The following is a 26,904-nucleotide window of genomic DNA, read 5'->3' as shown; positions in this document are numbered from 1 at the left end:
AGTATCAAAAGTGAATGTACTTGCTAAAATAAACTTTCAGTATCAAAAGTACAAGTGTAAATCCTTTTCATTTATTTTTACATTTTTACGGATAGCCAGTGGCACACTCCAACACTCAGACATATTTTACAGAAGAAACGTGTGTGTAAGAAACGCGTGTGTGTAGTGAGTCCGCCAGATCAGAGGCAGTAGGGAAGACCAGCGATGTTCTCTTGATGAGTGTGTGAATTGGACCATTTTCCTGTCCTGCTGTTAAAAAGAAAAATGCTTTTGCAACCTCTTTTCCACAAGGTATTGAGGCCAAAAGCTCAAGAGAAGTTTCAAGTGTTTATTACCAAGGATACAGTCAGCTAAGTGCATGCAATTAGAAAGCTCACAACACATTTTATACTCTTCCCTTGAAGGCGTCACCTCCCCAGCTATACATTTTATGACCCAAATGAGATTCCCTCCTTTCCCCTGTGAAATGTCCACGGTCCTCTCTTTGTTTAGCCAGATGTCAGAATCACACCCCGTCCATCTTCTGTTCTGCGCCTGACCCTGCTCTCTGATCCTAGGCAATTTCCTCTGATTAGGTCAACATTTCTAAATTGGCATACACACATTTTCATGGCCTAAACTCCGTTAATACTCACAGTAATCATTCACTAAACAGGATACAAACAAACTACATGTTACATTTTAATAGGATTTATCACTGCCAAGCATTCAACATGTAATGAGTACTTTTGGGTGTCAGGGAAAATGTATGGAGTAGAAAGTACATTAGTTTCTTTAGAAATGTAGTGAAGTAAAAGTTAATTACAGATAACTAAAAATACTTTAAGTAGTTTTTGGGGTAAGTACTTTACACCACTACTACCATACCCCATTTAAAGGCACTTAAATATTTTGTCTTGCCCATTCACCCTCTGAATGGGACACATACTAAATAATCCATATCTCAAGGTTTAAAAATCCTTCTTTAAACTGTCTCCTCCCCTACATCTACACTAATTGAAGTGGATTTAACAAGTGACATCAATAAGGGATCATAGCTTTCACCTGGATTCACCTGGTCAGTCCGTGTCATGGAAAGAGTAGGTGTTCTTCAGGCTTTGTATACTCAGTGTACATTTTTTGGGACAATTTTAAATATTTGACATATCCTAAAAACTGTATCTAAAAATATATTTTTTAGTTTTTTTCCATATGGGTGTAATGTGATTTGTGGATTCAAATAAAGTATTTCAAGTGTGTGTGTGTGTGTGTGTGTGTGCGTGAGTGATGACACACCAGGATGTAACTCAATTTGCACGGAAATCACATTAAATCGCACTGATTTAGACACTTAAGTGGGAAGAGCAACAAGGTTTGTGAATGGACGTGTTTAAATGGACAGAATGTCCAATACAGCAGAGGGATATTACAGTGGGCTCATTAGAATGGATACAGGGCACTTACTAGCTAAACATTTAAGGCAAAAGAACAGACTGAATGTCCTTTGAAAACAACAGCACAAAATATCAACACTAGCATGGGGTTCTGATGAACCTGTGAATTGAATGACAGTAGAAGGATTTTTCGTTCTTGTAAACGTCCTTTGTATGCATATAGAAATGCACACACGCATGCAGACACACACACACACACACACACACACACACACATGCACACTGTGCCTAATTGGCTTATCTGCAAGAAAGCAACAGGATGCAGAATGAAAAATGTAGCTGTGTTCTTTGCCCAGGTAACAAACGGTAGCTGAGATGGATCAGAAGGTCATTGCTTTATAGTGAGCTAGATAATATTCTAATCTCTTGCTGCTTCTCCTTGGTAATGGCCTTTTATAGCATTAGGAGAATGTGCCTGCAATGCCACATCATGATGGATGTACATCTTACCATGCCTGATTTGGGAACTAGTGAAATTGAAACCACTAGCTAATTATCTGAGAGTAATGTCAATGTGATGATTATGACTTTGACATTTGATGACACACGAGTTGCTAAAGATTCTGAAAGTTGAAAGAATGTTTTGTTGTTGATATGCTCACTCGCTTGCTCGCTCACACTCACACACACAAACCTCCACCTGTCTCCATCTCTCTGAAGAAATCACTCTGTGTGTTGTTAGCCCAGTGTTAGCTAACTCTCTCACATTACCAAATGAGCTGGAAAGGTGGTGATTCTCAGCATTAGCCCCATATCCCCCAGGCTCTTCAGGGCAATTAGCTAACCGTTTTGCAATATACCCGCTGATATATCCCTAACGCGCCTTTGCTCTTTTCACACCGCAATTTATTGTGGCTTTGGTGCTCACAGAAAGGGTTTTATCTAGACTTTAGAGGGTTTGTTTTCAGCCTAATGATTGTCGTCTTGTCAGTGAGTCAGGCTCTGTTTCCTAGCTACGCTGTGTGGACTGGTACAGGGAGGAAGACTGTTTTTCAGCCTGATAGAGAGAGAGAGGAGTGGGGGCACAAATGCACACAGTCTGTAGCATACACAGGCATGCACAACATGTTTGTGTTTCCATTGCTTTAGGAGCATGCTGGTTATATAAGAGTCGTGCCATTCTCCTGCTGAAAGAAGACAAAATTGACGTTCTCATCAGAAAAAAAACCTTGTTCTCCATCCAGTCCTTCATGTTCTTCTCCGTTTGTCATACCCAGATGCCCTTCTCTCACAGATGACCTTCTGTCAATGATCAGTTATGAAAAGCCTCTGAAATACATCCCCAAACAGGCATAATAAAAAGGGCCCTGAGTCACAAAAGGCCAGACAGACATTTTATATTTTCCCTTTTAAAATCGATCATTTAGGCCTCTGTCAAAAACTCACAGACCAAAGGTTGGAAAAGTCCTCTCAGCAGATGAGCAGGAGACTGTTTATCAGGTGTTGTTCATAACCTTTCACCTCCGATAGACTTTTGGCTTGGAGGCCGGGCAGATGTGTCCAGTTGGTGATAGAATAGTAGAGAACTCCCAGTTAACCTTGACCTCCTGCACATTAAGATAATTTGGCCGACACTTTGATCCAAAACCACTTACAATGACGTCAAAGATATTTACAACTTCAGCACTAATTTGTCACAATCATTTCACTTAGCCTAGTACTAGGGCTGGGAATTGCCAGGGACCTCACGATACTATATTATCACGATGCATAGGTGCCGATACGATATGTATTTCGATTCTCACGATTTTACATGTATTGCGATTCAATACTGTGATTTTATTGCGATCCCATGGTCAAAAACGTATTGCTGACCAAACGTCTGCTGCAAAGGGACAAGAGAGAGGGAAAATGGGAAAATTGGTTTCGATCAGTCATGGAAGTAAATGTGTAAGTAAACAGGCTCCCTAAAAGAAGATGGAGAACAAGCTATGAAGGAAATATACTGTAGGTTTGGTTGCAGCCGACTGGCGCAAAAATAATATTGCGATACTGTCAAAACAACATGATATATTGGCAAAAAGAATATCCTGATATGTAACTGTATCCATTTTGTTTTACCCCCATCACTACCTAGTACACAAGCTCGATACAGTGGAGTACACCTCCTTTTGATGGGAAATGATTGTTTGGCTCAGAGATGTCTTTCATCTTCTATTCGATTTAAAATAAATTAAGTATGCGAAATGCATGGAACTGTAATGTATAGACAAAGCGGTGATTTGACATTTATAAACAATGTACTGTGTAGGCTACCTGTAAAAATGAAAAAATGTTGAGAGTTATCAATTATACAGTGTTCTTTAATGCACTATTTCCATTCATGCTTAGATTAATTATTTAGCTTTGCAGTGATTTCCAAGGCAGGGCAAGGGAAGGCTAATCATTATTCTGTTGTTTTTTGTGTTGTCTTTGATTGATGGGAGAAGTTTAAATGCACATCTTTTTTAGTTGGCAGGGTTCTAGGCAGGAGTTATAGTTGAACTCCTAGTATCTTTAAGCACCATTCCCATAATCAGGCCTTTTCTATGTTTTTAAAGTAAAGCAGTAAGTATATCTAGGCAGGGGTAGGCCATTCTCCCTGCTGTATGTTTTGGCATCATAGCGTTCAAGGTCTGCAGCAACTCTTTGATTGGGGCAGCTGGAATTCGAGGGGTGAGAGTTAGGGAGGGTTGAATTAACAGAGGGCAGGGAGCCACACATCGTCCTTGTTGTGAGGGAGAGCGTGGGAGAGAGGAATGCACTGAAATATGAGATATAGGCTTATATTCACATACAGTGGGGCAAAAAAGTATTTAGTCAGCCACCAATTGTGCATGTTCTCCCACTTACAAAGATGAGAGGCCTGTCATTTTCATCATAGGTACACTTCAACTATGACAGACAAAATGAGAAAAAAAATCCAGAAAATCACATTGTAGGATTTTTAATGAATGTATTTGCAAATTATGGTGGAAAATAAGTATTTAGTCACCTACAAACAAGCAAGATTTCTGGCTCTCACAGACCTGTAACTTCTTCTTTAAGAGGCTCCTCCGTCCTCCACTCGTTACCTGTATTAATGGCACCTGTTTGAACTTATCAGTATAAAAGACACCTGTCCACAACCTCAAACAGTCACACTCCAAACTCCACTATGGCCAAGACCAAAGAGCTGTCAAAGGACACCAGAAACAAAATTGTAGACTTGCACCAGGCTGGGAAGACTGAATCTGCAATAGGTAAGCAGCTTGGTTTGAAGAAATCGACTGTGGTAGCAATTATTAGGAAATGGAAGACATACAAGACCACTGATAATCTCCCTTGATCTGGAGCTCCATGCAAGATCTCACCCCGTGGGGTCAAAATGATCACAAGAACGGTGAGCAAAAATCCCAGAACCACACGGGGGGACCTAGTGAATGACCTGCAGAGAGCTGGGACCAAAGTAACAAAGCCTACCATCAGTAACACACTACGCCGCCAGGGACTCAAATCCTGCAGTGCCAGATTTGTCCTCCTGCTTAAGCCAGTACATGTCCAGGCTCGTCTGAAGTTTGCTAGAGAGCATTTGGATGACCCAGAAGAAGATTGGGAGAATGTCATATGGTCAGATGAAACCAAAATATAACTTTTTGGTAAAAACTCAACTCGTCATGTGTGGAGGACAAATAATGCTGAGTTGCATCCAAAGAACACCATACCTACTGTGAAGCATGGGGGTGGAAACATCATGCTTTGGGGCTGTTTTTCTGCAAAGGGACCAGGACGACTGATCCGTGTAAAGGAATGAATGAATGGGGCCATGTATCGTGAGATTTTGAGTGAAAACCTCCTTCCATCAGTAAGGGCATTGAAGATGAAACGTGGCTGGGTCTTTCAGCATGACAATGATCCCAAACACACCGCCCGGGCAACGAAGGAGTGGCTTCGTAAGAAGCATTTCAAGGTCCTGGAGTGGCCTAGCCAGTCTCCTGATCTCAACCCCATAGAAAATCTTTGGAGGGAGTTGAAAGTCCGTGTTGCCCAGCAACAGCCCCAAAACATCACTGCTCTAGAGGAGATCTGCATGGAGGAATGGGCCAAAATACCAGCAACAGTGTGTGAAAACCTTGTGAAGACTTACAGAAAACGTTTGACCTCTGTCATTGCCAACAAAGGGTATATAACAAAGTATTGAGATAAATTTTTGTTATTGACCAAATACTTATTTTCCACCATAATTTGCAAATAAATTCATAAAAAATCCTACAATGTGATTTTCTGGATTTTTTTTCTCTCATTTTGTCTGTCATAGTTGAAGTGTACCTATGATGACAATTACAGGCCTCTCATCTTTTTAAGTGGGAGAACTTGCACAATTGGTGGCTGACTAAATACTTTTTTGCCCCACTGTAGACCTATGTTTAACAACCAAATAAACTGAGAAGTATGTTCCATGTTGGTGATGATAATGGTATAAGATGATAGATGACATTACCACGTATCAAAGGCAAAGCAGCTCCACAAATTAGAATTGTGTGTGTGTGTGTGTGTGTGTGCGCGCACGCATGTAAACCAATATGTGTATTCTATAGAGTTCAGCTGCAAAGGAGAGGAGGAGGAAAGAGGGATGGAGAGGGAGGTAGGAATCCATCTTCTGGCCAGGAGCGATTGTTTAGCTCCCTGTCAACCTGCAGCCAGCAGTCAGTCAGACTTTGAAACAAGATTTGAGACTATGACAGAGACATTATGAAATAGGTTTTAGGTGTGTCATATGCTTTCATGATTTAATGTGTTATTCTCTATAACACTCAAAGTCCTTACGTCTAGGCTACATTTAACAAACCGCCTCAGCCTCCAAGTCTTTACTAAATCCCTTTTTATAAGCCATTCAAACACTACAGACCCATTAGGTAGTGTCGAGAGCCCACTGTAGCTAATACAATGTGTTTGTGTGTATGTATGTGTGTGCGCCTGTGTGTGTGCACGGAGGTGCGGCGAGAGCTCTGAGCAGAAATCAATGGCACCTTCAGTCACTTATTTATGGTAACGCCAAACCCAAAGCCTCACAAATGGATGACAAACTGACTCAGAGGGAGGATGAGCCGGTGGGTCTGTGGAGGGGGTAGAGGCAGAGAAAATGGGTCTAATGGGGGGAGAAGGATGGAAGAGAAGTGGCAGTGGCAGTGGAACCACATGGTAAGAAACTATTAAGGTTACACTCAGGTGCCCTACCAAGCTTTGAAGATGTTCTTAGACCTTTACGATTGTGGCAATTGGCTTCTATGGATAGGGCTCAATTTAAATGTTTCTTACAGAGTAATTATGAAAAGCACATGCATAACCATGGTAGCAGCTGAAAGGAAACAGTTTGTAGATAATGGGAAAATGATTAGACTGAAGTTGAGAACACAACAGTTCACCTGACACAAGACTGAATCAAAACATTACGCTGTTGATTTTATTTGTATTTTCCATTGACTGTACTTTTCACCGCATTTGATGATAACGAAATCAGAAAATACTCTGGATACATTCAGTAACATGATAAGAAATGTGGGGTAGGTGCAACAAAAGACCAACAAATGACAAGGGTTTGAGGGAGAGGACCAACTGGTGTCTGCAAGTGGACACACACCTCTCTAAAGTGTGCCCAGTACCTAAGCAATTTCCAGTCTCAAAGAAGAGTCTTCAACTATAAGGTACTTTTTTTTTAGCTCTCCTAGCTGTGCCGTTGAGGAACTAGAGCAAGCACACTTGTAGCTTTTTCGCTTGGAACACAGCCCTGCACCCCCCCCCCCCCCCCCCATCACACAATTACTGCAATTAAAAACGGTCCATTAGAAATCTCAATCTGGGTCAGGTAGGCATGCTTGTTAGGCTTTCACAAGGCAATTCAGAGAAATTAATCTTAATTTGGGTGAGCATAGTCATGAGTGCATTCAGGTGCGTGTGCTGCAGTGAATTTTCTTCACAATAAATAAATAATCTCATTCTGTTCAGAACGTATGACGCCATGTCATCTTGTAACTGTACATCAGACATAGTGATCATAAACGACACTGTATATGAATTGAGTTTTATGATTCGGAAATGTGAATTGCACGTTTGGACTCACAGGTGTTGTGCACGCTTGTATGACATCTAAGCGGTATCTATTATAATCTTCAACATCTCATCTTTCAAAATACATTGAGTGATCTTAATTTACAGAATTTCCATCACTCCAAAAATATGAGGATTGGGGACTTCCTGTCGCGCTCGGTGCTCAAGCCCAGAACGGCTGTCAGTCATAACCTGTACAGCGCAGAGCCAGAGCTCTGACATCATATATAGCATGTTACTGTACAGCCACTACATTCCAATGTAGATTCTTATTCGTACCCAAATCAGCCATTTGTAACCCATATACTGTACGGGTATGACTGTAAAGGGCTATATTGCTAGTGTTTTTTACAGTAGCAATGCTCTGCCTGATTGAAATGCACAGAGCACAGCTAGCCCGGGTTTGGACATAGTTCAACCCTATATCAAAGTTTGTTCAACTTCCACACCTCAGAAACCAGAGGCAGATTTATCCTAATGAAAGATTTGATCCACACAACAGATGAATAATTCTTCACATACGGTATCTTTTCTTGTACAGTAGTCTGTGTCATTTTCTTAAAGTATGCTTCTCTGTGATAATTAAAGTGGATCTCTCTTTCTCTCTCTCAGATCCCTTTGTCCATGCTCCTCATTTCACTGGGTGTAAATCCAGGGAGCTTGTGACGTTTAGCTGTTGGTGGAGCGCCGGAAGCTTCCAGAATCTCACGGAACCCGGAGCACTGCAAATGTTCTACTGGAAGAAGTGAGTGAGTGAGTGAGTGAGTGAGTGAGTGAGTGAGTGAGTGAGTGAGTGAGTGAGTGTGTGGAAAGTAGTGAAAAACGTGTAAAGAGTGTGTGTGCTTTATATACCCCGGAAGTATTGTAAAAAATGATTTAAGTTTTATATTATCTTTTTATCAATGACTCATGTGGACTCGAGAGTCCAAAGACCTCTAAAATGTGTTAGTCCTATCTCTCTCTCTCTCGCTCCCTCAGAAATGATTTGACGAAAGAATGGAGGGAGTGCCCTGACTACTCCTCCTCTGTGAAGAATGAATGTTTCTTCAATAAGAACAACACAGTTATATGGACGACCTACTGTGTGCGGCTCAGCTCCAAAAGCCAGAACATCACCTACGATGAATTGTGTTTCGAATTGCAGGACATCGGTGAGGGCACAAAAGACATGCTAATATGGACTATTATAGTTAACGACACTTAGTTAGCCCTAGACACTGCTTTATGCCAAGTTGCAGAACTTAAGGAACTGAACGGGTCTGATAAACACATTACAAATATAGAGGACTGTTGGACCGGCTCACCTACTTGGGTCAGCAAAGAAATCCCCATTCATTTTCTGGAGGGCACTGAAAAAAAAAAACACAAATTTGACTGTTTGAAATACACATTTGTCATAAAGTCTTGAGGACTCACTCTTGACGTCAGCAGTGGCAGTTAACTTTGACATGTTTTTGGTTAAATCTACCTGATTGGTTGAGGGGCCTCCCAAACAAATTTAGTTTAGAGTTTAGGAAAATGTATTTAAGTGTCGCTCCCCAATGATACAATATGCGACAGACAGTAGGTCGTTTTAAATACATTGTGGACCATTCAAATTGATTTTTGAGACACTAAAAACAATCATAGTCAAACATGGTAGAAGTGTCATCTATAATGCATAACATAACCTATACACATGTATGCATGAACCAAAAACTAAGTGCAGTAAATAAAAGGACAATTAGGCACATATAAAGGAACGTCTCCATTGGAGAATATTTTTATATTATTTATATATTATATATTATTGTTACCTGATAAAATTATACATGTATTATTTTCAGCAAGACCGTTACAATTATAATTTTGTCTCGACAGCTGATGAATTAACAATCATCCCTCGTGTCGTTGTTTAACCCACAGTAAAAGCAAGGCACGAGCTTCTGTTTCAGTGGAGCAAACTGTTTTTTTCCAAAAGTACATACCCATTTATCTAAGAGAGTGTTTGTGTATCGACCAGTCAATAGTGAGAGGGGCCACTCCACGTCAAAGTTTTGCTTGGATAAAAACTGTACGTACATCGGGTTCTGTCCCAAACGTCAGTTTAAAAAGGCAGTAAGTGCACAGTTTGTTCATTTCAGGCTTGTTTATCAGTTGGTAACACTTTAGTTCATCAAATCAAAGTTTATTGGTTGCGTACACAGATTTGCAGATGTTATTGCAGGTGCAGCGAAATGCTTGTGTTTCTCGCTCCAACAGTGCAGTCATACCTAGCAATAAAAGCAATAACCAAAGAGCTTGTGTAACAGATGTCCTGCGAAGATGAGAAGACTGGTCTCGGCACCAGTGTAGCAGATGTGATCATAGTTCGTAACAATCTTGCGTTGTGTTTTCAAAGAAGGGCCTGTCCAGCCAGCGGTCCCAGTTGATTGGTGTTTATTCTGACTGACTGACGAGAGACACAAGGAAGTGCAGATGTGCAGGACAACAGCGAGTTGATGGCTGTACAGTAGATTCGTGATTCGTCTGTTAGCATGGAAATAACTGAATTAGTAGGGCCTAATGCAGTTCAAGAGGTGTCACTGCAGTCCCTGGTTCGAATCCAGGCTGCATCACATCCGGCCTTGATTGGGAGTCCCATAGGTGGCGCACAATTGGCCCAGCTTCATCTGGGTTTGGCCGGGGTAGGCCGTCATTGTAAATAAGAATTTGTCCTTAACGGACTTGCCTAGTTAAATAAAGGTTTGAATTTAAAATAAAATAAATTATGCAACCATTACAATTAAAGCATGCTAGCTAACTTACTCTTACAGCCATATACTGTATATATACGGTACATTCAAAAAGTATTCAGACCCCCTCGACTTTTTCCACATTTTGTTACATTACAGCCTTATTCTAAAATGGATCAAATATTTTTTTCTCCTAATTAATCTAGACACACTACCCCATAATGACGACGTGAAAACGTTTTTTAGAAATGTTAGCAAATGTATTACAAATAAAAAGTGAAATACCTTATTTACATAACTATTCAGACCCTTTGCTATGAAATTAGGTGCATCCTGTTTTCATTGATCATCCTAGAGATGTTTCTGCAACTTGATTGGAGTCCACCTGTGGTAAATGCAAATGATTGGACATGATTTGGAAAGGCACACACCTGTCTATTTAAGGTCCCACAGTTGACAGTGCCAGAGCAAAAACCAAGCCATGAGATCGAAGGAATTGTCCGTAGAGTTCCGAGACTGGATTGGGTTGAGGCTCAAATCTGGGGAAGGGTACCAAAAGATATATGCAGCATTTAAGGTCCCCCAGAACACAGTGCCCTCCATCATTCTTAAATGGAAGTTTGGAACCACCAAGACTCTTCCTAGAGTTGGGCAAACTGAGCGTGGGAGAAGAGCTTTAGTCAGGGAGGTGACCAAGAACCCGATGGTCACTCTGACAGCGCTCCAGAGTTCCTTACAGAAGGACAACCATCTCAGCAGCACTCCACCAATCAGGCCTTTAGGGTAGAGTGGCAAGATGGACGCCACTCTTCAGTAAAGACCCATAAAGGTGCCAAAAGGCACCTAAAGGACTCTGACCATGAGAAACATGATTCTCTGGTCTGATAAAACCAAGATTTAACTCTTTGGCCTGAATGCCAAGTGTCACGTCTGGAGGAAACCTGGCACCATCCCTACAGGGAAGCATGGTGGTGGCAGCATCATGATGTGGGGATGTTTTATAGCGGCATGGACTGGGAGACTAGTCAGGATCGAGGGAAAGATGAACGGAGCAAAGTACAGAGAGCTCCTTGATGAAACCTGGTCCAGAGCGCTCAACACCTCAGACTGGGGCGAAGGTTCACTTTCCAATAGGGCAACGACCCTAAGAACACAGCCAAGACAACTCAGGAGGGGCTTCAGGACAAGTCTCTGAATGTCCTTGAGTGGCCCAGCCAGAGCCCATACTGGAGCCCGATCAAGCATCTCTGGAGAGAAAATAGCTGTGCAGCGGCGCTCCCCATCCAACCTGACAGAGCTTGAGAAGATCCGCAGAGAAGAATGGGAGAAATTCCCCAAATACAGGTGTGCCAAGCTTGTAGCGTCATACCCAATAAGACTCAAGGCTGTAATTGCTACCAAAGGTGCTTCATCAAAGTAAATAGCAAAGTGTCTTGTAAGTAAGCATTTCACTGTAAAGTATACACCTGTTGTATTCGGCACGTGACAAATAAAATTAGATTTTATTTTATTTTATTTAACCAGGTAGGCTAGTTGAGAACAAGTTCACATTTGTAACTGCGACCTGGCCAAGATGAAGCACAGCAGTTCGGCACATACAACAACACAGAGTTACACATGGAATAAACAAACATACAGTCAATAATACAGTAGAAAAAATACAAATCTATATACAGTGAGTGCAAATGAGATAAGATAAGGGAGGTAAGGCAATAAATAGGCCATGGTGGCGAAGTAATTACAATATAGCAATTAGACACTGGAATGGTAGATGTGCAGAAGATGAATGTGCAAGTAGAGATACTGGGGTGCAAAGGAGCAAGATAAATAAATAAATACAGTATGGGGATGAAGTAGTTGGATGGGCTGTTTACAGATGGGCTATGTACAGGTGCAGTGATCTGTGAGCTGCTCTGACAGCAGGTGCTTAAAGCTAGTGAGGGAGATTTTTTCAGTTCCTTCCAGTCAATGGCAGCAATAGAACTGGAAGGAGAGGCGGCCAAAGGAGGAATTGGCTTTGGGGGTGACCAGTGAGATATACCTGCTGGAGCACGTACTACGGGTGTGTGCTGCTATGGTGACCAGTGAGCTGAGATAAGGCTGGGCTTTACCTAGCAGAAACTTGTAGATGACCTGGAGTCAGTGGGTTTGGCGAAGAGTATGAAGCGATGGCCAGCCAACGAGTGTACAGGTCGCAATGGTGGGTAATATATGGGGCTTTGGTGACAAAACGGATGGCACTGTGATAGACTGCATCCAATTTGTTGAGTAGAGTGTTGGAGGCTATTTTATAGATGACATCGTCGAGGATCGGTAGGATGGTCAGTTTTACGAGGGTATGTTTGGCAGCCTGAGTGAAGGATGCTTTGTTGTGAAATAGGAAGCCGATTCTAGATTTAAATTTGGATTGGAGATGCTTAATGTGACTCTCGAAGTAGAGTTTACAGTTTAGACAGACACCTAGGTATTTGTAGTTGTCCACATTAGAGGTCGACCGATTATGATTTTTCAACGCCGATACCAATACAGATTATTGGAGGACCAAAAACCCGATACCGATTAATCGGTCGATGTAAAAAAAAATAAAAAAAAATATATATATATATATATATATACAGTGCCTTGCGAAAGTATTCGGCCCCCTTGAACTTTGCAACCTTTTGCCACATTTCAGGCTTCAAACATAAAGATATAAAACTATTTTTTTGTGAAGAATCAACAACAAGTGGGACACAATCATGAAGTGAAACGACATTTATTGGATATTTCAAACTTTTTTAACAAATCAAAAACTGAAAAATTGGGCGTGCAAAATTATTCAGCCCCCTTAAGTTAATACTTTGTAGCGCCACCTTTTGCTGCGATTACAGCTGTAAGTCGCTTGGGGTATGTCTCTATCAGTTTTGCACATCGAGAGACTGACATTTTTTCCCATTCCTCCTTGCAAAACAACTCGAGCTCAGTGAGGTTGGATGGAGAGCATTTGTGAACAGCAGTTTTCAGTTCTTTCCACAGATTCTCGATTGGATTCAGGTCTGGACTTTGAGTTGGCCATTCTAACACCTGGATAAGTTTATTTTTGAACCACTCCATTGTAGATTTTGCTTTATGTTTTGGATCATTGTCTTGTTGGAAGACAAATCTCCGTTCCAGTTTCAGGTCTTTTGCAGACTCCATCAGGTTTTCTTCCAGAATGGTCCTGTATTTGGCTCCATTCATCTTCCCATCAATTTTAACCATCTTCCCTGTCCCTGCTGAAGAAAAGCAGGCCCAAACCATGATGCTGCCACCACCATGTTTGACAGTGGGGATGGTGTGTTCAGCTGTGTTGCTTTTACGCCAAACATAACGTTTTGCATTGTTGCCAAAAAGTTCAATTTTGGTTTCATCTGACCAGAGCACCTTCTTCCACATGTTTGGTGTGTCTCCCAGGTGGCTTGTGGCAAACTTTAAACAACACTTTTTATGGATATCTTTAAGAAATGGCTTTCTTCTTGCCACTCTTCCATTAAGGCCAGATTTGTGCAATATACGACTGATTGTTGTCCTATGGACAGAGTCTCCCACCTCAGCTGTAGATCTCTGCAGTTCATCCAGAGTGATCATGGGCCTCTTGGCTGCATCTCTGATCAGTCTTCTCCTTGTATGAGCTGAAAGTTTAGAAGGATGGCCAGGTCTTGGTAGATTTGCAGTGGTCTGATACTCCATCCATTTCAATATTATCGCTTGCACAGTGCTCCTTGGGATGTTTAAAGCTTGGGAAATCTTTTTGTATCCAAATCCGGCTTTAAACTTCTTCACAACAGTATCTCGGACCTGCCTGGTGTGTTCCTTGTTCTTCATGATGCTCTCTGCGCTTTTAACGGACCTCTGAGACTATCACAGTGCAGGTGCATTTATACGGAGACTTGATTACACACAGGTGGATTGTATTTATCATCATTAGTCATTTAGGCCAACATTGGATCATTCAGAGATCCTCACTGAACTTCTGGAGAGAGTTTGCTGCACTGAAAGTAAAGGGGCTGAATAATTTTGCACGCCCAATTTTTCAGTTTTTGATTTGTTAAAAAAGTTTGAAATATCCAATAAATGTCGTTCCACTTCATGATTGTGTCCCACTTGTTGTTGATTCTTCACAAAAAAATACAGTTTTATATCTTTATGTTTGAAGCCTGAAATGTGGCAAAAGGTCGCAAAGTTCAAGGGGGCCGAATACTTTCGCAAGGCACTGTATATATATATATTTTTTTAAAACATGTATTTGTCATAAATAAAATTACAACTACTGAATTAACACTTTTTAACACAATTTTAACTTAATATCATCAATAAAATCAATTTAGCCTCAAGTAGATAATGAAACATGTTCAATTTGGTTTAAATAATGCAAAAACAAAGTGTTGGAGAAGAACGTAAAAGTGCAATATGTGCCATGTAAGAAAGCTAACGTTCAAGTTCCTTGCTCAGAACATGAGAACATATAAAAGCTTGTGGTTCCTTTTAACATGAGTCTTCAATATTCCCAGGTAAGAAGTTTTAGGTTGTAGTTATTATAGGACCATTTCCCTCTATACCATTTGCATTTCATTAACCTTTGACTATTGGATGTTCTTATAGGCACTTTAGTATTGCCAGTGTAACAGTATAGCTTCCATCCCTCTCCTTGCTCCTCCCTGGACTCGAACCAGCAACACTACGACAACAGCCACCTCAAAGCGAGTGAAGTTTGAAACGCTATTAGCGTGCGCTAACTGGCCAGTCATTTCACTTCGGTCACACCAGCCTCATCTCAGGAGTTGATAGGTTTGAAGTCATAAACAGCGCAATGCTTGACTCACAACGAAGAGCTGCTGGCAAAACGCACAAAAGTGCAGTTTGAATTAATGTTTACGCGCCTGCTTTTGCCTTCCACCGCTCAGTCAGATACTTAGATACTTGTATGCTTGTATGCTCAGTCAGATTATATGCAACACAGGACACGCTAGATAATATCTAGTAATATAATCAACCATGTGTAGTTAACTAGTGATTATGATTGATTGTGTTTTATAAGATATGTTTAATGCTAGCTAGCAACTTACCTTGGCTTACTGCATTTGCGTAAGCCAAGGTAGTCTCCTTGTGGAGTGCAACGAGAGAGAGGCAGGTCGTTATTGCGTTGGACTAGTTCACTGTAAGGGTGCAAGATTGGATCCCCCGAGCTGACAAGGTGAAAATCTGTCTTTCTGACCCTGAACGAGGCAGTTAACCCACCGTTCCTAGGCCGTCATTGAAAATAAGATTGTGTTCTTAACTGACTTGCCTAGTTAAATAAAGATTCAATAAAGGTGTAAATAAATAAATAATTAAATTGGCGCCCAAAAATACCGATTTCCGACTGTTATGAAAACTTGAAATCTGCACTAATTAATCGGCCATGCCGATTAATCGGTCAACCTCTAGTCCACATATTCTAAGTCAGAACCGTCCTTGAGCGTGGCTGAGGTGCACCCATGACCAGCTCAGAAACCAGATTGCATAGCGGAGAGAGTACAGTGGGTTTTGAAATGGTCGGTGATCTGTTTGTTAACTCGGCATTCGAAGACTTTAGAAAGGCAGGGTAGGATAGATATAGCTCTGTAGCAATTTGGGTCTGGAGTGTCTCCCCCTTTGAAGAGGGGGATGACCGCGGCAGCTTTCCAATCTTTAGGGATCTCAGATGATACGAAAGAGAGGTTGAACAGGCTAGTAATAGGGGTTGCAACAATTTTGGCGGATCATTTTAGAAAGAGAGGGTCCAGATTGTCTAGCCCAGCTGATTTGTAGGGGTCCAGATTTTGCAGCCCTTTCAGAACATCAGCTATCTGGATTCGAGTGAAGGAGAAATGGAGAGGCTTGGGCAAGTTGCTGTGGGGGGTGCATAGCTGTTGACCGGCATAGGGGTATTCAGGTGGAAAACATGGCCAGCAGTAGAAAAATGCATATTGAAATTCTCAATTATCGTAGATTTATCAGTGGTGACAGTGTGTCCCAGCATTAGTGCAGGTGGCAGCTGGGAGGAGGTGCTCTTATTCTCCATGGACTTTACATTGTCCCAGAACGAGTTTGTGCTACAGGATGCAAATTTCTGTTTGAAAAAGCTAGCCTTTGCTTTCCTAACTGCCTGTGTATATTGGTTCCTAACTCCTCTGAAAAGTAGCATATCGCAGGGGCTATTCGATGCTAATCCAGTACGCCACAGGATGTTTTTGTGCTGGTCAAGGGCAATGAAGTCTGGAGTGTACCAGGGGCTATATCTGTTCTTAGTTCTAAGTTGACATGAATACTTAAGTAAATGTGATATACATATATATTTTTTTATAAATGACCAAAAATTCCTAAAAGCTGTTTTGCTTCGTCATTGTGGGGTAAAGTGTGTAGATTAAGGGGGGGGGGACTATTTAATTAATTTTATAATAAGGCTGTAACGTAACAAAATGTGGATAACGTCAAGGGGTCTGAATACTTTTCCAATGTACTATAAATGAGCTTCTGCCACTCCAACTACATCCAGCCCAAGGTGCTGTAAACAATGAGAACGGGCCTTGTGACATGTCAATATTCCAGCGCTGTACATTCTAGAACCCACATGTGACCTAACATCGGGGAGCGGCGTGTAGACTTCACAACCTGCCCTCCCCTGGCAGCGAGCTTCTCTGTGCCCATTTCCTTTATGATGTCTTGGAAACTCGACTCAATAGCTCGCTGCTGGTGGCATGATTAATGTACACCCTCTTGTACATCTTTGTTTTTGGGAGCGTAGCGTTTTTGTCCGTTACAGCTTTCTTGTGTTCATTTTTTTTTGTGTTGGTCGATTTTATTTGAATGGTATTACACTTTACTTGACACCCAGCGTCATAACACGTAACGACACGGTCAAAACCATGTCAGAATATGTCATAACAGGAAACATAACTTTTCATAATCTGTTGTTATATGATCATAACACTGTCGTAACGTATATTTAGACCTGGTGTGACATGCATTGTTTTATTTTATGGCTGGTTATGGCACCTACACAAGAGTGCCAAAACCCACTACCTACCACACATGGCAAAACATTCCATCACACCATAGCCTAGGTGTCAACAGTATGTTTATGTTATATAAAAAAAAAATGTTTTAATTGACTGTGTTAAATGATCATTGTAATTGTGCACACAGTGATGTATAACATGCACCTACCACAATGCTCTATTGCTGATGACTGGGATGAATGCAGGAGCAGATTTCAGGAGCGGGACAAGACCGTCTCTTTTTGACTCATGACTGATATAAGGGCATTTATACAATGGGTGGGTCTAATCCTGAATGCTGATTTTGTTAAAAGCGCATTCCAGCCGGTGTTGATCATAATGCTTCTTGACAGTGTCATAAAGTGTTTTGTTAGTCCAAGTAAAGTGACATAGGATGGTCATAATGCTTCTTGACAATGTCATAAAGTGTTTTGTTAGTCCAAGTAAAGTGACACAGGATGGTCATAATGCTTCTTGACAATGTCATAAAGTGTTTTGTTAGTCCAAGTAAAGTGACACAGGATGGTCATAATGCTTCTTGACAATGTCATAAAGTGTTTTGTTAGTCCAAGTAAAGTGACACAGGATGGTCATAATGCTTCTTGACAATGTCATAAAGTGTTTTGTTAGTCCAAGTAAAGTGACACAGGATGGTCATAATGCTTCTTGACAATGACATAAAGTGTATTTTCTACAAGTTATTTAAAATATGATGGGAAAAACATGACTGTAAAGTATGCAATACAACAAGAACAAAGGATAGAGACAAACTCTCAAGTTAAAGTAAAGTTCTTGGCAGGGAAAAACTGTCACTGTGCATTCGGCAGGTAGCATTCCCCTGGCATCCGCCGCCAAACGCAGATTCGTCCATCGGAATGCCAGATGGTGAAGCGTGATTCATCACTCCAGAGAACGCGTTTCCACTGCTCCATAGTCCAATGGCGGCGAGCTTTACACCGCTCCAGTCGATGCTTGGCATTGTGCATGGTGATCTTAGGCTTGTGTGCGGCTGCTCGGCCATGGAAACCCTTTTCATTAAGCTCCCGACAAACAGTTATTTTGCTGACGTTGCTTCGGGGCAGTTTGGAACTCATTAGTGAGTGTTGCAACCCGAGGACAGACAATTTTTACACGCTATACCCTTCAGCACTCGGCCGTCCTGTTCTGTGAGCTTGTGTGGCCTACCACTTCACAGCTGAACCGTTTTTGCTCCTAGACGTTTCCACTTCACAATAACAGCACTTACAGTTCACCGGGACAGCTCTAGCAGGGCAGAAATTTGACTAAGTGGCGTGTTGGAAAGGTGGCATCTTATGACAGTACTACGTTGAAAGTCACTGAAATTTCCAGTACGGGCCATTCTACTGCCAATGTTTGTCTTTGGTGATTTCATGGCTGTGTGCTCGATTTGATACACCTGTCACCAATGGGTGTGGCTAAAATAGCCCGAATCCACTAATTTGAAGGGGTGTCCACATACTTTTGTATCTCTAGCTTAAACGGACAGATTTTTATGGGAGTTGTTTTATTATGCTAATTAAGATGATTTGTGCATATTTTTGTTTTAAGACATTTATAATAGCTTCCTTGTGTTTAGGATAGATTAATTTGTCAATAATAACTCCTGGTCTGTCGTTGTGTGATTGTTTTCTTTCTGAAGTCACACACATTATGACCTTCATTTTCAGCTCATGTTTTAATAATACATTTCGGTGTTCAGGTTGACTTTGTTTTCTTTGTATGTGTCAGCGCACGCATGGGGAGTACATTCTAGAACTTTCAGTCGGGTACCTAGATCACTAACCTCGGAGTCTGATAGAAACACTGAGGGAAGAGGGTTGTTTTTTCAAGTCCGCTTCTAGGTTAGTGACTTGGTCGAGCAACTCCTCAAAGTGTTTTTTTAAGCTCCTCTCGAATAAACTCCATTTTCTCTCTGATGTCAGCGGCCACTTTTGTCAGTGATGGTATCCTCCGAACTTTGAATGCTTGTGGAGAGTCTACATTCATCATTCTCAATTTCTTGTCATTTGTGGTTGTTGAGTCATCGCACAGCTTGTTTGCATTCGAACAGAGGGACTTTGCTAACCCATTAATAGTAGTTAACAGTGTCTATTGATGATATTGCCTTCTGGCCTGGGGGAGTTTTAAGATCCCTTTCGTATCAGTGATAAATAATAATTTCAAAAAAGGTTAAATTACTACACACCTTATCTCCATATTACACTGCTTGTTTACAGAAGACATAGGCTAATTAGCTATCATGCGTGCTCCGAAACACCTGTAAGTGTAACTGGGGTGGAAGTGTAGTTTGTCAACTTGAGGCACACACAGCTTATGGATCTGTGCAAAACTGTTACAGTTACCTGTAAGTGATTTTTTTTTTTTTTTTTAAAGATTCTTTCTCGCTGATATGAAAGGTAAGGGGCATATCAGCATATGTTTTAGAAAACTGTTTCGTAAGCGATGATTACTGACGTTTCTAAACGTTAAAACCCAGCGTCGGAATTGTAGTTCACATGCAGCCAGCCGTGGGCGACGCTAAGCGCTGAAAACCCTACGGATAATAAGGGTTTTCGAGAGCTAGGACTTCGCTTGCGGTTTGCTGGCTTAGTAGCTTACTTGTTTAAAAACAATGAAAACTGACTCCATGCAAAAAAGCTTAGACTTTATGTAAAAGCTTTGGAGATTTTGGCTAATTATGTCATTTAAATGTGAAAACTGTTAAAATATTTGTCATGGGGCGAGGGGTTAATTACTGATGATGGGAGTACAAGGGGCAGGTTTCTAGGAAGGCCTATCTGGCCAATCATCAATTTCAGCCAGAAACAGCAGAAGAACAGCAATGTCCTGTTACATGTTGGTAATATATCAGACCATACCAACACACTGTTAGACGGTCCCACAGTTTGGAAAAGTATTCAAGCCCCTTGGGTCTGAATACTTTTGTAAATAAGGTATTTTAGTTTAAAAAAAAAAAATTTAGAACAAGGCTGTAACTTAACGACATGTGGAAAAGGCAAGTGGTCTGAATACTTTCCGAATGCACTGTAATTTGGACCTCTGTGGGTCTGTGCTATCCCTAACAATGGGAATATGTATCCATATTAGAGACACAGTAGGAAAAATAATTCAATGTTACAAATGCACGGCAACATCTGCCTCCATCCCTTCCCCCTCCAAGGGCAGAAGACGACTATCAGCATGCGAGACCGACAATAGCCGGGGGATGTAGGACATTTTTACCAGACACCAGTTGTTCCAAGAAGAATAAAAGCAGGGATGGACAGAAGGAGAAGGGGGGATAATGATCCGTCAGAACAGAAATTCTGAAAATGTTTGACCACAGCAGGTGTTGTTATTAAGGGAGGTTTTACGCCAAGTGACTAGTGGACACTGGTACACTGGCAGGGACACAAGTTTCAGACATGCTCTTCTGATGTAAGGTGGACGGTGTGATAGACATGGTCTATAGCAGGGTTCCCCAACTGTCGGCCTGCGGGCCAAATTCGTCGATCATGATGCAGCCACCACAATGCTTGAAAATGTGAAGAGTGGTATTCAGTAATGTGTTCTATTGGATTTGCAACAAACATAAAACTTTGTATTCAGGAAAATAGAATGAATTTGAATGTATTACTTTAGTGCCTTGTTGCAAACAGGATGCATGTTTTGGAATATTTTATTCTGTACAGGCTTCCATCATTTCACTCTTATCAATTAGGTTAGTATTGTGGAGTAACTACAATGTTGTTGATCCATCCTCAGTTTTCTCCTATCACAACCATTGGCCTCATGTTGAAATCCCTGAGTGGTTTCCTCCCTCTCCAGCAACCGAGTTAGGGAGGACGCCTGTATCTCTGTAGTGACTGGGTGCATTGATACACCATCCAAAGTGAAATTAATAACTTCACCATGCTCAAAGGGATATTCAAGGACTGCTTTTGTAAAGTTATACACATTTACCTTCTTTGCGAGACATTGGAAAACTTCCTTGGTTGTTGTGGTTGGATCTATGTTTTAAATTATAATTGTGTCATGTTAAACACTATTATTGCACACAGTGAGCCGAGAGGGGGGCGACCTCGGGGCTTTAAAAAAAAATAATAATAATAATGCATTGCAGGCATCATCATCGCTTCTGCATGCTGGCATAGAGAGGTAGAGCAGAGGCACTTGCACACATTTTTTGCCTTTTTTATAAATGCATTTCATGCAATTCTACATCTTTTTAGATGTATGGAGACTTTAGAAGAATCTCTTTTATTACTCACAAAAGATCAAAATGATAACACTGACAATGATAACACTGACAAACTGAGAATCTGAGATCAATAGAAACGACTGTGTCATGAATAAATCAATAGCCTATGCTTAAGTGTGTGGAGACACACATGTAGTATAATATGAGGAGGAAATTATAGTCCTGAGAAAGCTTTCTCACCCAATGATGTGCAGCTCACTCACCAGCGATTGCTGATGCGCTCGTGCCAAAAGCCTATCTCTCTCGTTTTACTGTTCGCTCAATAGGCCTATTTTGAAGTTGAGAACATATTTGGTAGTCTACAGACAGATTAGTCTTCTCTTTTCAGCATAATCTATTTTGCGTCCCAACAATTTGTTTTCCCACAATTGTATTTGAAATATTTGCGAAAGGCCTGTTTTGGCCACATGCTGTTCACTGACAGATTTGCCACGTGTTCCAGACTGTAGTCATGCCTTGTGATTGGGCTACACACAATCCACAGCTACTGTAGGCTATATATATTTTTAAAAAGCTATTGATCCTCTGTAACTAAATTATAGGCCGACTCCTGGTCTTTCTTTCTGAACAGACAACAGGAGTTCTGTATCTTTGGCAAATGTATTTAAATTTATCAAGGCACCTCCAGCACCCTTCTCGTGGCTGTGATTCTATAAGGAAATAAATTAAGTGCAACGCTGGAGAAATGAGAGTTGGCTCATGTCTATCAGAGCAGAAAGAAGGAGAAAGTAAATGTCATTCTAGTTCTGTGAGAGATACAGGATCTTCTCTCTCTCTCACCACAGCAATGGCCATGTGTTGGTCTATAGTCAACATTGTGTGCAAACCGTAAACCCGGGCCGGCCCAACAATCAATATCAGGCACGTTTTCACTTTACATTTTTTACGGGGCAGGAAGATACAGAGGAGACAAATTGAATTAACTCTGATTTTATTAAAATGTTTACATTGCAAACAGTGAAAATAATGTTTCATGCCATAAGAGGTATAGGATCCTAGCAAATGGGTCCCGGGATGAAACAGCCCAATATTGAGAGGTGCCGGATCCTGTTCCGGCAGGATCTGGCACAAATTAAGCGCTGGCGTAGGCCATGCAGTGACAAAAAAATCTAAATTGAATCCATTTTAAATTCAGGCTGTAACACAACAACAACAAAAAGGTCAAGGGGTGCGAATACCTTCAAAAGGCACGGTATGTTATCGTATGCCAATGTAATAAATGATTATGTTTTGTGAACTACTATATCTGTTTGGGCTTCTTTCCAAAATGATTTGTTATTATCTTGACCATCCTCTCAAGAAAAAAAATGACCAATGGCTGAATGCAGTTTGGAACCTCTAGTCTATCGACTGAAACTCTGGTCCTGGGAGTCCCAGGGAGTACACACTTTTACTCCAGCCCAACTCGAAAACACATGATGAAACTAATTGAGGTCTATAGTGAAAACCATGATATATTGGTTCACTGGTCCACTTCGTTCTAGTCAGTGGATAATGCATAAGGAGCAAGAAGCCATTTTGGACTAAGATACACCCAAAGTCCTGTCACTAGTAACTAGTCATTCATATAGGGGAGAGTAGGGTAAACAAAGACATTTATTGCCTTCAGCATCTTGTTGTTTAGGGAAATATAGTATTCTTTCTAACAAAGATATCTACATTTATTTCAGGATTTTGTGTATCCCTGGAAATAATCCGAATTCATGTCAACATTACAGTTTTGAAAACATAGCTTGGAGTATGGGTTAGTTGAGCCGCGGGACAGGCTAAGTTAAGCCGCTTACAGATTTCTGTATTTAATTAAATATTAATGCTACCTTTTTTACAACCATGTCTATTTTTATTTCCCAAAGACAATACATCACAATCACAATAGTTTTTTTGCGTTTTAATCATTTTAAGCACTCCCTTACTGACCTTTGGCTTCTGACAGTGCACCCTGATCCCCCGGTGGCCCTGAACTGGACGCTGTTGAACGTCAGCCGGTCGGGCCTGAACTATGACATCATGGCGAGCTGGGAACCTCCGCCCTCGGCAGACGTATCCGTTGGATGGTTGACACTGGTGTACGAACTCCAGTTCAGGAGGAGGAACAGCTCACACTGGAAAGTGGTGAGTCACACATAGGCACACTCACACCCATACCCTGACTGCACTTCCGGGCTATTACCCAGCGGCCTCTGCAGTTTTGAGTGCTAGACCACACTGAAACTCTGTCGACACCATAACAAGAAGAGAGATCCTGTTGTTGACTGCCTCAATCAACGACAGAGCCAAGTTTGTGTTTGTGGCATAGAAGAGTGTTTATGAAATAAAACGTCATTTAATGTATAAGAGGGAGACATAAACCTTTTATTTTAACATTTTGTAGCTTTCGATCGTATTCCTCTCTTACAAAAGTGTTTTCCTCTGTCTCCCGCTCTCTCTCAGTTGGAGCATGAGTTTGGCACTCAGAAGTCAATCTACGGCCTTAGTACAGGAGAGGAGTATGAGGTGCGCGTGCACTGCTCAATGAGGGCCTTCAATAACTTTGGGGAGTTCAGTGATGCCATCTTTGTCCATGTGTCAGAGATTCCCAGTAAAGGTGAGAGGTCAGGGCAGCACGGGTTGGGGTAGAGAGGAGGGACAGTGTTGTTTACACAAAGAACAAATATGGCTGCCATCTTGCGCAAGGAAGACACTTATCCGGGATAGGGTAGGATTACCACATAATGCTAATAGTTAAATCATTGTTATTTATTGATTTGGTGATGATGATGATGATCCTGTTCTAGAGTCCACGTTCACTGTGACTCTGGTCCTGATCTTCGGGGCTGTGGGAGTGGCCATTTTCCTCATGCTCATCATCTTCTCTCAGCAGCAGAGGTGAGGACAAACAAACAAACACAAATGCACACACACTTCTGTCATCTTCATCTCCTCTCTCCCTCTTCTTCTCAGACTTATGGTGATTCTTCTGCCTCCTGTTCCTGCACCCAAAATCAAAGGGATTGACACAGAACTGCTTAAGGTAAGACTAAAAACACTGTGTGCATGCATGTGTGTGTGCGCGTGCATTTTGTCTTGTGAGTAGGTTTGATCAAGTACACTATATATACAAAGCATGTGGACACCCCTTCAAATGAGTGGATTCAGCTATTTCAGCCACACCTGTTGCTGACAGGTGTATAAAATTGAGCACACAATCTCCATAGACAAACATTGGCAGTAGAATGGCCTTACTGAAGAGCTCAGTGACTTTCAACGTGGCACCGTCATATGTCATATATGAATTCGAAGGACGAATCTGGGTTTGGCGGATGCCAGGAGAACGCTACCTGCCCCAATGCACAGTGCCAACTGTAAAGTTTGGTGGAGGAGGAATAATGGTCTGGGGCTGTTTTTCATGGTCCGGGCTACGCCCCTTAGTTCCAGTTAAAGGAAATCTTAACGCTACAGCATACAATTACATTGTAGACGATTCTGTGTTTTCAACTTTGTGGCAACAGTTTGGGAAGGCCCTTTCCTGTTTCAGCATGACAATGCCCCCGGGCACAAAGCCAGGTCCATACTGAAATGGTTTGTCGATTGGTGTGGAAGAACTTGATTGGCCTGCATAGAACCCTGACCTCAACCCCATCGAATACCTTTAGGATGAATTGGAACGCCGACTGCAAGCCAGGCCTAATCACCCAACATCAGTGCCCGACCTCACTAATGCTCTTGATGCTGAATGGAAGCAAGTTCCAACATCTAGTGGAAAGCCTTCCCAGAAGAGTGGAGGCTGTTATAGCATCAAAGGTGGAGACCAACCTCATATTAATGCCCATGATTTTGGAATGAGGTGTTCAACAAGCAGATGTCCACACACTTTTGGTCATGTAGTGTATTTAGTATGTGAAAACAAGTTTGTTATGGCTCAGACAGAGCGCAATACAGATGATTATTAATTTAAATCTCAGGCTCTTGTCTAAGTGTCCCTATGAACAGTAAATAACACATTGTAATATGCTGGGAATTGACATGATCAGGGCACGCTCAAAGAAATAGAATCTAGTCAAAGAAATAGAATCTAGATTATATTTCTATGGGCAAGCTATACTGATACAATAGGCTTTGTTTGAACAAAAAAAATTAGGGCTTGGCAGTGAAATATGGTACAAGATGATTGAAGCGCTTGCAGTACTTGAATTCAGAGCTTAGACATGTAAGTACCTCTGTCTCAATCCCATACCCTCCTCACAAACACTCTCTGCCTCTATCTCTCCCTCTGTCTCATCCACGCCCTATCCAGAAGCGAAAGCTGAATGAGCTGAACTTCCTCCTGAGTGTTGGTGGCATGGGGGGTCTCCACCCCTACCCCCCTGACCTGTACCAGGACGAGCCCTGGATGGAGTTCACCGAGCTGGACGCAGACGAATCTGAGCCTGGGGAGAAGGAGGACAACCAGAGCTCGGACACACAGAGACTGCTGAGCCTGGGTCACAACAACCACTGCACAAACCATGGCTGCTCTCACACCCTCAGGTATGGATAGGTTTGCAAAGCTACTGGTCATTTACCAAAGTTACCGGAATAATCAATGGTAATTTTGGTAATTTTATACTTTTTTTTGGTATTCATACAGTATATACAGTAGTATTCATTTTGTATGTCTGTGTCATATTGTCCATGAGTTTCCAGTATATAGACCATATGGTTCAAGAGAAAATAGCCTAATTAATGATCTAATCAACAATGGCATTGTTTTCAATTAACTCTGCAACTCTATCAACCATTAACTCTTTTGACAACTGCCAACAGTCTGGCGCCAAAACATTTTCAAAAAATATGACATATTGACATAGTAAAATAAATGAAAGTGTGTCAAAATAAAAAATTATATTTAATGCTGAAACCAGATTGCGAATTAAACTGTGACATTCGGGGGGGGGGGGGGGGGGGGGGGGCGTCTCTTTTGAGTGCGCGTGCATAGATTTATTTTTTGGGGATCTAATACTAAAGACGTATTTTAAAGGTAAAAATGTATTACCTTTTAATGTGGCATAAACCAGTCATAATGTTTTCATCTGATTGTCAAACAAATCACTTCAAAAAGTAGGCTATCTGTGCATGTTTGTCCATTCCAAAATAATTACCGTATCCATACAATGCATATAATAGGCCTACATAAGTTGAATCAAAACAAGTTTAGACCCTATTCATGAGTTGTCCATAATTCATCAGTTCATAATCAATGGCAATTGCCGAATGTCATTAGGTACACTTTTTGGTGTTTTGTAAACCGATGTCTATTTTTGATCATCAAATGGGGCGAGTGTACATACAGTTTGGATGCTGGAATTATTTTGGACTGGACAAACATGCACAGGTAGTCTATTTTCTGTAGTGATTTGGTAGACAATCAGATGACA

General features: G+C 41.4%; 1 protein-coding gene across 1 annotated transcript in view; it reads left to right on the top strand.

The window, feature by feature from the left end:
• Nucleotides 1-26,904, top strand: part of ghra (growth hormone receptor a) — a 65,172-nt gene that overhangs the window by 35,049 nt on the left and 3,219 nt on the right. Inside the window, exons 3-9 of the mRNA XM_021606524.2 lie at nt 8,112-8,244; nt 8,478-8,650; nt 23,445-23,623; nt 23,942-24,095; nt 24,286-24,376; nt 24,452-24,521; nt 25,785-26,017. Coding sequence (XP_021462199.2) covers nt 8,112-8,244; nt 8,478-8,650; nt 23,445-23,623; nt 23,942-24,095; nt 24,286-24,376; nt 24,452-24,521; nt 25,785-26,017 — 1,033 coding nt within the window. The remainder of the gene's footprint in view (nt 1-8,111; nt 8,245-8,477; nt 8,651-23,444; nt 23,624-23,941; nt 24,096-24,285; nt 24,377-24,451; nt 24,522-25,784; nt 26,018-26,904) is intronic.

This window comes from Oncorhynchus mykiss, chromosome 6 (assembly GCF_013265735.2).
Source record: "Oncorhynchus mykiss isolate Arlee chromosome 6, USDA_OmykA_1.1, whole genome shotgun sequence".
In the NCBI taxonomy this organism is placed as follows: domain Eukaryota; kingdom Metazoa; phylum Chordata; class Actinopteri; order Salmoniformes; family Salmonidae; genus Oncorhynchus; species Oncorhynchus mykiss.
The sequence above is the reverse complement of the archived record's forward strand: the minus strand, read 5'-3'. Positions and strand labels throughout refer to the sequence as shown.